The sequence below is a fragment of the Phyllopteryx taeniolatus genome, chromosome 9, assembly GCF_024500385.1.
Source record: "Phyllopteryx taeniolatus isolate TA_2022b chromosome 9, UOR_Ptae_1.2, whole genome shotgun sequence".
Classification (NCBI taxonomy): Eukaryota; Metazoa; Chordata; class Actinopteri; order Syngnathiformes; family Syngnathidae; genus Phyllopteryx; species Phyllopteryx taeniolatus.
Genome location: NC_084510.1, coordinates 30,258,636 through 30,269,755, shown reverse-complemented (window position 1 = coordinate 30,269,755; position 11,120 = coordinate 30,258,636). Strand labels below are relative to the sequence as shown.

Here is an 11,120-nt window from a genome sequence, read left to right as displayed (position 1 = left end):
GTCATGGAAAATTGCGGCAATCATATACTGTATTTAAGTATACAACTTTCTATGATAGATAAAGACTAAATATAGTTTTCACTAATTAAGTATGCAACTATCGTTCAATTCGGTGGAAAACGAAACATTGCAATTACAGTTCCGAGATATTTTTGGCCGAGATGAAACGAACAAACTCGATTAAGCAAGAAACATGAATGAGAAACTTTTATTTATTTAAGTGGGCAACATAAAACGACAACAGAACAGGCCAACTGTGATGGATGTACACCATCAATAATAACAAAACAAAAAAAATATGTCCTCAAATGATGGCCTAAAAAGTCTCACTTCCCTTGCTGCTCCTCGGGCATCATCACCATCACTTCCCCCTCCATCACCACCTTGTCCTTGACCGAGCACGTCACGCCGATGAAGGCGAACGACATCTTGATCTTGCGCACTTCGGCTTCGGCCAGCACTTCCTCGCCGACGAAGAGCGGCGCCGGGAAGCGGATCTCCTGGTACAGCAAGACGCAGCCGGGGCCCGGCATCTCGGCGCCCAGCACGGCCGAGATCAGCCCGTTGACGAGGACGCCGTGGACCACGGGCGCCTCGAAGGCGGTGGAGGCGGCGTAGGCGGCGTCCAGGTGGAGCGGGTTGGTGTCGCCCGTCAGCTCGGCGAACAGCTCCACGTGGCGCGCCGAGAAGACTTTGGTGAGGGAGGCGCGCTGGCCCACGTGGAGCCGCGCTCCCGCTGCCGTTGTCAAGATGGATGACGACAGCAAAGTTCGGACTCGACTCCACATGGTTCTCGCCAGTCGTCTGCGGCGTCAGTCCAGCTGCAGCTCGCGGCTGTTCCCCGTCAGCGACAGCAGAAAAGGCGACACCTGAGATTTTGGGAAGAGCAAACAGAAAAAACAAGTAAACAGTGCAACTTAACAAAAGTCTGCTAGCTTAATGCTAACATATAATGCAATTTACCATAGACAGGCTAATGGAAATTAGCATCGATGTTGCTCTAATTATAAACTTTCAAAAAGCTGCTGCGTTCACACGGAGCAGAAACACAAACAAGAAGTGCATACAACAAAGGTAATTAAACATTGTATATTTAAATACCAAATTCTTAAGCGAACCATACAATTTCGTCTTAACAAAAGTCCGCAAGCTTGATGCTAACGTAATGTTAAAACAACAACAGATGGGCCAACAGAAATTCGCATGGACGTTATATTATTTATAAACCTTCAAACTGCCACTTTAACGCACATGCAGTAGGAACACTTACAAACAAAGCGTACAACAAAAGAGAACGAAATGAACATTATTTCAACACCAAAATGTTCAACCTAGCCATATAACCAAACATAATGAAAGGCAGCTAGCTTAATACTAACATATTATGTGAAATGCCATAGACAGGGTATCACCAATTAGCACAGATATTATGGTAATTAAAAACCTTCCTAAAACAACGGCTACTTAAACACTCACACGGAGCAACAACAAATACTAACGAGGGCAGTGGAAGGAAAAAAAAAACTAAATCGTCTAACTCGACCACAAAAATTGCCTGACGCAAAAATTACGACACGGCAGCGATTACGTGAGTATTCAAAGAAATATCTATAGGATAATACATTCGAAAAAGACTTGATAGTGACACCCCTATACAAACAGAGCATACAATAATACTCAAAGGGATAGATAGATAGATAATCTTATATATATATAATATATATATACTCTCTGCATCCAATTGTACCTGCAGCACTCGAAAGGCGCAGCTCTGCTCGTTGTAAGAACCCAACAGCGTTAACGAGCTCCACAGCTTCACCAAACCACTAAGACAAAAATCATAATAATGAAACAAACACACATGCTCTGGTCTTTCCACTTTAGCCTACTCACCTTCCAGGTACGCGCAGGAAAGCACTGAGGGTATCTTTGTTGTACTTCAGGACATCGAAATGTAATGCGGCGCCCACCTGAAACATCGAAATACACATCAAGAATTAAAAGCAGCTGATTTCAAAGTGTACAATCTGTTCTCTTATTATTTCTGTCATCTTGTCGTTCTTTTGAGGCTCGCCGCACGCCAATCGCCGCCTCAAAACCCATCACAGGGTCGCGTTTTTTTCCATTGCAGCAAGTCGATACACGTGCGGTGATCAATCGCAAGGTGTGCGGGCGCGTGTCGCCAACTGTATTTTTTTTTTTGTAAACGATGGTCCAGTCCAGCCACGATCGGCCGTGTTGCTCGGTGCGCCGCGGGCCAAATTATCATTCTCATTTAATTTAAGTAACCGGCGATAACAATGAAACAGTTACGGCTTCTGCCTGGGAGGCGAGTCTCTTCTCTCCTCTCCGACCGTGTCAGTCCAAAATAAGGATCGTTATCATTGTAAATTTATTTCTACTTAATACCTCTCCATGGAGACTCTTCAAGCCGGTGATGATGAACTGCTTCAGGTCGACCGCACTCAGCTTGACCGATTTGTCCTCCAGCACGCTAAGAGAATAATATGAAATATAATCATTATGAAGTACTCGCATTCGCAGGTGCTGACCAAAGAGCGGCGTTGACTTACAGGCAGACTTTCATGTACTGATACGGAGCGGCGTTCTTCAACACGACGCTTTGGTAGACAACGGGATCGTCCTTGCTCTCGGGATTCATCCTATTCAAGCATCAGCGCAGACGCTAAAACAGGCCTGAAGGATGTACAAATTCAAAAATATTTCAATACAAAACCAAAAATTTTTTCCTTGAGCCAAGTCAGTCAATTTTAAAATATGAAGTGATACATTTGGAGGGAGAAAGTAACATCTTTGCATGTTGGTGAGGAGTTAAGTTTAGCCTGGGTTGTCGTGGAAGTTTTGGACACACGCACTCTCTCTAAATTCTAAATGTAATACATTTATTTTTAAGACTATATTGTAAGATGATTATGAAATGATGTTAAACTGGTTGAGATCACAGTTTGTGGTATATTTACGGTTTATAATTGCCTATATTCATTTAGGCTGTAATATACCACAAATTATGATGCAAAAACACTAGATTATCATTTCTAACTCATTTTACACCGGTTTAGATGATTTGATGACGACAAAAAAATGTGACTCGATGTTTTTGTTTTGTTTTTTTTTAAACCGCGAACAGGACTACTGAAAATATTTTTTGTTCCGCTTCAGCAAGTGACGAATCTGCCAAGCATTAGCAAAGGGTGAGATCGGGACATTCAGGACACCACCAGAAAATATGTATTTTCACCTTTATAATATTCGCATCATCATATACATGTTTTGAATACATCATTATCACACAATTATGATTTCACGGGGTTTGCGAGTGGCTACGAGTGCCTTTATTTAGGCTACGAAAGTGCAGATGTGTTCACAAACGTTTAGGCTACGAAAGTGCAGATATGTTCACAAACGGTCACGGTTTCAAATACGAGCGCGAAGCACTGCACCTTGACTTTCTATGATCGTTTGTCCAACTATTTTAAGTGCTAAGACAACCACCCGAATGATTAAATGGTCAGTGTGCTCGCGCCAAAGCCACGAAAGAGTGAAACTAGACTGGAGCTAGCTAACAGCTGGAGCTAGCTACCAGCGAGGTCAAACAGTGGCTCAGCGCGACTTAACATACATTAAAGCAGGAATTTGGGGTGATTGCATTATTATTAATTTTTGTCAATAACATTGCTTTATATGTGGATAAACTTACCTAGTTTTGCTCCGTTCACACTAATTTAAACAGTTCAATGACAAGAGTTGTCTTCTTTTTCGTCGAATGGTGGTTAGTCGTGTGAAACACTGCCTCCTATCGCCATCCTCTAAAATGACAGTGACTGGATTTGTGACGAGTGACAAAATAAAATCATAAAAATAAAAAGCTAAAATAATTTAATTGCACTCAGCTATTTTTGTCGTTTTAGGTTATACCAAATAATAATCTCAATAAATAAAAAAGTTGAAATTTTCAATAAAACAATTCAAACTCTAGTCCTTTAATGCAGTTATGAACACATGGTTATTTTATTTATTTATTTTTTGCTCATAAACTGTATTTGATGTCCAAAGAGACACTGTTGAATATGACAGTCATTGAGATGCTTCAATAGTTGCATTTAAAACAAACAGTACAGGTAGACAAATACATTAGACAACTTAATTACTTATAAGTGCTTTTGTTGAGGTTTAAAGATCTGCTTCGGTATCCGAAATGAACACAAAAATCACAACAAACTCAGCAAGAAACCCATTAAAACCTTTAAAATATTAAAACATCATGAATATTCCTAATACATTCGAACACAAATCTTTCATTCCAATCATGTATTTCTAACAAATTATATCAGCTATATAATTTGTATTGTACAATACTCAATCTCCTGTTCAGGAATGTTTTTTCTTCACATCTTTGTTGTGGACTTCCTGCGCAGACAGGAAGTCCATGACGAGCTGTGCGGCCTTCTTGGGCCTCTCGAGCGCGATGGTGTGGCCGCAGTCGTCCAAAAGAAACAGCTGACTGCGGGGCACCGCCGCCTGCAGCGCAGACGCCCCGGAAACATCCAGAACCTATTATTTCAAAAATAAAAAGTGCCACAACATTGTGGAGCGACCATATGTCAGAGCCTAAAGTGCGGATCATGCTTGGCGTGCGATAATCACACTTACTAGTTGTTTTTCCTACAAATTGGAGGCGTCTGTTTGTGTCATGTTGTCAATAAAGTTCCCCGTCAATATTGGTTTTATTACCTGGTCTTGCTTCCCCCAAAGGACTTGCAGGGGCGACGTGATCAAATGCAGATTTTCTTGCAGCGAGTGGCGAGACTTTTCCTCCACCAGCTCCATGAACACTTTAGCAAGACACACACACACACAAAACAACACAAAGAAACATACACGTTGACACGTAAAGACACACAAACAGAAACACGTGTCAAATGCACAAAGACAAACATATGAACACACAAACACACAGAGGCACGGATACAAATGAAGACACACGTATATACACAAACAAAACAAAAACAGCGAGGCCGTGACACACAGAAACACACAAAACAACACATGGAAAGACAAACACAAACACAGACACAGACACACACAGAGTTCTGAGTTAGGCGACCGGCATCCCCGACGAGCATGCGGCGAAGGTGGAAGGCGTGTACGCACGTTCTCTGTAAAAGCGGTTGTGGTGGATCCTGTTGTCCAGGAGGCCGCGCAGCACCTGGCAACGCAAAAAAAAAAAAAAAAAACATCCACGGTCACGACCCAGCCAGCGAAAAAGCGGCGGCCACGTTTGTAGTCCTTCACCTGCCGAGGCAGCTTGGGGGGCTGATGGCAGCACAGGCGCAACATCTCCTCCAGCTCCCGGGCGCTGGACGGAATCAGAGGGATGGACGACTCCTCGGGGTTCTTCTCCAACTCCCTCAGACGGACGATGAACTCCGAGTCGGTGGGATACACCAAACCTGGAGGAGGAAGAACCTCTAACACGGAGATCTTGCCAACGGGGGCGCAAACGTCACATCCTGGTCCCGCCGACGGAAAGGTAGGAGCGGGGGTTTGGTGTCTCTAACCGTGTAGAACTCGTTTATCACACGTGATCCAATTATCTCATCACGGGATAGCGTACCACACGAGCTCTGGGTGAAAGGGGCTGAGGCTCCCGTGGTTTACCTGAAGGGCACATCAAGGTGACGCCGGACAGGTACGCGGGATAGGTGGCGGCGTAGACGCCCGCGACGTTGCCCCCCATGGACGTCCCCACCAGGTGAAAGGGTCTTTTGTCCAGACCAACGCTCTGCACAAACTGAACACAATTTATATGTAAAACATTGCATTAGGGGCAACCTGGACAGTGCCCCTGCGGATCCAGAAGAGGGCGCTGTTAAAAATGGAGTTATACAGTGTTGCCTGTAACGTGATTCCTAATTCAGGTGATTTAGCCATCGGTTTTCGAATGATTTTTTTTTTTTTTTTTAAACCTCAAAAATTGTTGAATAAGCGGGGATAACTGCCAACAAGTGTTTTCAGGATTGGGTCCACCCCCCCGCCCCCCCAAAAAAAAACAAAAAACTGGAAAAAAAACAAAATAAAAATTGGAAAATATGCGAATAGGTGACAGTCCACTGTATAGAGGCAAGTGCGAATTTAAGAATGACGTGCCTTCCGTGTCGTCCCACGTTACGCCACGACATGCCTGGCAGCACTGAGCTACTGCTTTGCACTGCCTTACGAAATTCTGCCATCTTCATGCAATGCAATACAACGCTAAATGCCACAGGCAAAACATTTTATGCCTGACCACAAACTGGGAAAACTTGGAAGACAGGGCACACAATACTCACAGGCATGTATTCTTTATCCTCCACAAAGAACGACGAATATCACTATCATAGAACAAATCAGTGACATTTCTATTCATTCATTAAATGCCCAAGTCGTGGCGCAACTGTATCCGCACTTAGGGTGTGAGTACTTTTGCTACCGCTGCAAGACACACACACACACACACACTCACACACACCTGGTGGATTCGGGCAACCTGACCCCGAATGCTGTAGTCCTCGGACCCGGTGCGACTGGTCCCCTCGTGGCCTGGCATGTCCACGCACAGCATGTGCTGCTCAACGGGGACGTACTGGTGAGGGAAACAAACGCACCTCGCCAATATATTCGTCAAGCACTGCATTTGTATCCCTTCTTGCCATTTTCTGCCCTTTCAGCCACATTTACAGCCTTGGGACGTTTCCTTACATTTGCATTAAGAAAGCTCAAATAAAATATAAAAACAAATTAATTTTTAAAAATAAATAAACAAGCAAGCAGGGTGGACACAAAGGGGGCCATTGGTGTGTGCATTACCTTGACGAAGGGCAACCACATGTCTTTGGAGGCGGAGAAACCGTGCAGGAGCAGTAAGGACGGCATAGCGCCCCCTGGCGTCCCGCGGCTGAAATAGCAGAAACGATAGCCGCCGCTGTACGAGTAGCGGACCACCAGACCCAATTTGAGACGCAGGAACCTGCGGATGCACACCAGATAATCAGTTCCACTAATCCACGGCAGATTCGCGGTTGACTATTTATGCATTAACCTCTGTTGTTGGGGTTGTTTTTGGGTGGAGACTATCCCCGGCTATTTGCTGAAAAACTCACCCATTCACATGGTTTTGTGCCATCTCAATCCATCCCGCTCAACCCCTATCTCATCCGCTGCCCTCGGGCAGGAGGCTACAGAGCATCCGGTGCAGGACCACCATGCTGAGGAACAGCTTCTTTCCGGAAGCCGCTAGACAAACTCGACCAGAGCTGTGCCGCCCCCACATTCGACCGCGGCTCTCCTTGCCCACGTACAGGGGCATCGCGCGACTTGTATTTTTTTTTTCACTACACTTGAGGAAAAAATAATAATAATCAAACTTGACCAAGCGACTGCTAGTAACTCCAAAAACCTGTACGTTGGGGCACTTGTAAGTCAAGGTACGACTGCATTTATTTTAAAATGGACGCTAGCGTAGCATTACTCCATCGCTGTGGTTGTTCATTAAATCAACAACACCGCGCTCATGCCGCCGGGACGTTACGTGACAGTGCCTTGGCAAACACACACTGTTGCGTGTGTGTGAGACCAAGTCCACTTGACAGGGGGACATAAGGCGCCCTTTCAAATAAGAGCCTCCTTTGTGACAGCGTGAAGTGTGAAAAAAGGTCTGTAATTAACCGCGACTCATTGAGCATTTTATTTTTTTTTTGTCCTCAAAATGCAACTTAAGTAACTTCAGCCATTCACGTGCTCACCAGTTATAAGCCCGGATGATCATACCGGGCCACAGCCACACGCTGGCGAACAAAGCCGAGACGGGAAGCACCAGGACGGTCCCGACGAGCACCGTCGTCACGGTGACGCTCTCCTCCATTGCCGTGCTTTCATCGGGAGTAAAAGTAGAAAGGGGTTAAAAGTGGAAAACCTTTTTGTTTTCTGTCCCCCAGTGGGACGTACAGTAGTCCCTCCATTACGTTCCTGAACCTGAAAATCAATTAAGTAGCAACCATATATTTATGTCATTGTTTATGTAGATTTGGAAGCCGTATGCATAATACCAATCGAAAGTATGCATGTGAGGCACAGGTTTTATTCCCCCCCCCCCCCCCACCACATCCTCATGTTGTATACTGTACTTGAATATCCGTAACTTTGAATGTGCGTGGCTTTACAAGGCGGGGCCTGGCCAGATCGCAGCGCTAACGGTTCACCCGTTAGCAGGTCTGCGTGTCGAGTGAGCCGCCGTGACTTGTGGCCGCGCAGTTCGTGTTGAAATGTTCTTGTTGCGTCTTGATTTTGTCACCATTTCCTCAATAAAGCGTTTTGAAAGCGCCAAATCATTCACCTGTAACGCCTTACTCAACCCGCATTTGTGAACGAAAACTCGAAAATCTTTATCATTTAACATCCACCACCTGTCTACTACACTGTTATTACATTTGCTACTGAGGAGTCCACGAAAACGCAAGCCGTGGATGGCCCCAAACGTTTTGCTGCCCTTTTTCGTACGACTTGATGTTGCTTTTATGTGTTACGTAAACGTGTTTTTAATCTTACAAAATTTCCCATTTTCCTTTTGTGTGTGTGTGTGTAAATGTGTTTTGAGTTGGTTAATGTTCTCCTTGATACTTTGACCCCATGTAGGTGGCCCTGGGCCTCAATGAACGTTTGCTGCCAGGTGCGACGGCGTGGTGACGTCATCAGCTGCGTACAACTCGTGCAAAAATAAAAAAATTAAAAATAAAAAATGGTCCGGAACGTGAACATGAACCTTGCACCAGCTCATTGGAAATGATTCGGAAAAGACTTATTTACTTAGTAACTAAATACACATCAGTAGCAACTTTGGAGAAAAGAAAAGACACTGTAAACATTGCACAAGTGGAACAAGTGAGTCAAATATCGCGCGAAGCAGCTCGTGTTTTAGGCTAATGAGCTCAAGGTGACGCAAGTCGCTTACCTGGCGAATGTCAAACCATTTGGTCCGCTACCTCGCCGCCTCTTCCTCCTCCTCTTCCTCCCAAATGACTCAAGCGCCTTTCATGTGCACTTAAAGGGCCAGTACAATGCACAAGCCGCGCTGCGTCCAGTGCCGACGAGAACTGGAGCAGCAGACGCAATTTCAAGGGCAATGGACGCGCCGTGTTGCGATCACAGACTCCAAGAAAAACGAGAGACGCAATCTCATTGCAGCGTTCGTGACGATCGACTAGCTGTGTTGCCTTCGATGACTAGAAGAACTGTAGGGGACGCAAGCTTTTCATCAGCGTTTAGTACAATAGACTCAGCGCGCTGCGTTCACTGACAACACGAAATGTTGGTGACGGCATCAAAAAGGCAAGTAGAAGATAGACTGGTCGTGATGCTTTCCCCGGCTACGGGAAATTTCAGAGACGTAATTGCTCCTCAGTACAAGTATGATGGAAAAGCCGTGCTGCATTCACTGAGGGCAGGAAATGTTGAACAATGAAGACTATGCGAAATGATTCATTTTGCCGGCATAGTAGAAGAGACAGCTTATGTTGCATTCACTGACTACAAAAATAGTGGAGAAGCAATCGGTCATCTGCATGTAATAAAACAGACACGTCATGCTGCGTTCGCTCACTACTGTATTTGCTGTAGACGAAAAACCATTGTCGGCATTTAGAACAAATGGAATAGCCGTGCTGCATTCAGTGGCTACGAGAGACACTGGAGACGCGAGCCACTGTACATTCGTCAGCACTAGCCGTGTTGCGTTCACCGACTACGGGAAGTGTCGGGGAGGCAAACTTTGGCCGACATTTGAAGGGCACGTAAAATGGACAGCCTGTGTTGCCTTCACTGACTTCCAAGAAATACTGGAAACACAAACTTAAATAGACCTTTAGTACAATGGACACACCGTGCTGCGTTCATAGACTACAGGACATGTAGCGGCACAAGTACAACCATGCTGAGTTCACTGACTGTTAGAAAATTAGACAACTTTTAATCAACGCTTCTTGGACAAGAATAACAGACCAGGGGTGGTGAGTTCACTGACATTTGCAAATCACCTTGTCATCAGAAGCAAGTGCAATGGAAGAGGTGTGCTGCGTTCACAGACCATGGCAATGTTGGAAAATGACAGTGCCAGGGTCAGGTGAGTTGCTGAGTTCAACGACTTTTGTAAAAAATTGGATGCGAAATAAATTCAGTGGGAAATACTTGAGCATTAACCCTTTCCAAACCGCGCCGAGTTCACGGAATGCTGGAAAAACTAGAGATTGCGCCTAATCGCCACTTTCAGTGTGACGTGTGATAGACGAGGCGTGCCGAGTTCACTGACTCCTAGAAAAATTGGAGATGAAAGTGACTGGACATATGTGAACCGTGCTGAGTTCAATGGCTACAGGAAACATTTCCGACGACATCTAATCAGCATTAAGCGTATTAGACAACGGTGAACGTGTGCCGGGGTCAAGCTGAGTTCACTGACTATGGTAAATACGTGCGCATTAACACTTGAAGTACAAACCGTGCCGCGTTCGTCGACTGTTGGAATATACGGTGACAAGACTCCTATAAATCGAGCATAACTCGAAAAGGCGTGCTGCATTCACAGGCTACGGGGGAAAGTGTACACCGCGTTCAAGTGAGTTGCTTAGTCTACTGACTATGGGAGATAATTCGTTTGAACGGCCTTAATTCGAGCATGTACACATGATTAAAACTAACATATTGTATTGTTTTCGAGAGGGGAAATGTACGCCAGTTTAGCACATTTGAATCATGTGTAATCGATGTACATCATCTAATGAAGTCCCTTTTTCACCCTCCAGTGTATAAAAGAAGGGTCGTGCTGCGTTCACTGACTATGGGAAAGAGATGATGGGGGTGGCCATAGGGCGTGTGAAATGAACGGCAGAGTCCACGGGAGGGCGCCATCATCATCATCAACGAACTGAGCAGAACATTCATGGGCGAACATTCCCTGATCCCAGTGCGTGAAAATGCAAGTAAACGTCTCATAAAAATATCCTTGAAAAGTGGTTTCTTGAGGCTGGTGACGTCAGTTCAAAGGAACGCCGTGTTTACTCAACTGCAGA

At 45.0% G+C, this 11,120-nt stretch overlaps 3 protein-coding genes and 1 long non-coding RNA gene across 4 annotated transcripts; 1 reads left to right on the top strand and 3 right to left on the bottom strand.

Moving 5' to 3' along the window:
- Positions 1-192: 192 nt before the first annotated feature.
- LOC133484144 (hydroxyacyl-thioester dehydratase type 2, mitochondrial-like) lies at positions 193-788 on the bottom strand. Its single transcript, XM_061786305.1, has one exon. The coding sequence runs from the start codon at positions 786-788 to the stop codon at positions 327-329; it is 462 nt and encodes a 153-aa protein (XP_061642289.1). The 3' UTR covers positions 193-326.
- rpp14 (ribonuclease P/MRP 14 subunit) lies at positions 732-3,872 on the bottom strand. Its single transcript, XM_061786306.1, has 6 exons — positions 3,719-3,872; positions 2,574-2,697; positions 2,410-2,494; positions 1,894-1,970; positions 1,748-1,826; positions 732-869 (listed from the first exon to the last, which is right to left on the bottom strand). Exons 2-6 carry the CDS (start codon positions 2,660-2,662, stop codon positions 813-815), a joined length of 387 nt encoding a protein of 128 aa, XP_061642290.1. The 5' UTR covers positions 2,663-2,697; positions 3,719-3,872; the 3' UTR covers positions 732-812.
- Positions 3,873-3,997: 125 nt separating this feature from the next.
- Positions 3,998-9,279, bottom strand: LOC133484143 (monoacylglycerol lipase abhd6-B-like). Its single transcript, XM_061786304.1, has 9 exons — positions 9,008-9,279; positions 7,803-7,928; positions 6,868-7,027; positions 6,530-6,643; positions 5,680-5,812; positions 5,314-5,471; positions 5,173-5,227; positions 4,753-4,853; positions 3,998-4,572 (listed from the first exon to the last, which is right to left on the bottom strand). Exons 2-9 carry the CDS (start codon positions 7,919-7,921, stop codon positions 4,390-4,392), a joined length of 1,023 nt encoding a protein of 340 aa, XP_061642288.1. The 5' UTR covers positions 7,922-7,928; positions 9,008-9,279; the 3' UTR covers positions 3,998-4,389.
- Positions 9,280-9,635: 356 nt separating this feature from the next.
- LOC133484147 (uncharacterized) lies at positions 9,636-11,050 on the top strand. Its single transcript, XR_009790293.1, has 2 exons — positions 9,636-10,174; positions 10,854-11,050. It is a non-coding gene; the product is annotated as an uncharacterized LOC133484147 (long non-coding RNA).
- The last annotated feature ends 70 nt before the right edge of the window (positions 11,051-11,120 follow it).

What these genes read in the sequence shown, in the direction of transcription:
- LOC133484144 (XM_061786305.1), bottom strand. Translation starts at nt 788, where the DNA reads ATGTGGAGTCGAGTCCGAACTTTGCTGTCGTCATCCATCTTGACAACG.
- rpp14 (XM_061786306.1), bottom strand. Translation starts at nt 2,662, where the DNA reads ATGAATCCCGAGAGCAAGGACGATCCCGTTGTCTACCAAAGCGTCGTG. An exon ending in TTCCTGCGCGTACCTGGAAG is followed by an intron (nt 1,827 to 1,893) that starts GTGAGTAGGCTA and finishes TTTTTGTCTTAG; the next exon opens with TGGTTTGGTGAAGCTGTGGA. An exon ending in GCGCCTTTCGAGTGCTGCAG is followed by an intron (nt 870 to 1,747) that starts GTACAATTGGAT and finishes CCAAAATCTCAG; the next exon opens with GTGTCGCCTTTTCTGCTGTC.
- LOC133484143 (XM_061786304.1), bottom strand. Translation starts at nt 7,921, where the DNA reads ATGGAGGAGAGCGTCACCGTGACGACGGTGCTCGTCGGGACCGTCCTG. An exon ending in ATCATCCGGGCTTATAACTG is followed by an intron (nt 7,028 to 7,802) that starts GTGAGCACGTGA and finishes GTGCATCCGCAG; the next exon opens with GTTCCTGCGTCTCAAATTGG. An exon ending in TGTGGTTGCCCTTCGTCAAG is followed by an intron (nt 6,644 to 6,867) that starts GTAATGCACACA and finishes TTCCCTCACCAG; the next exon opens with TACGTCCCCGTTGAGCAGCA.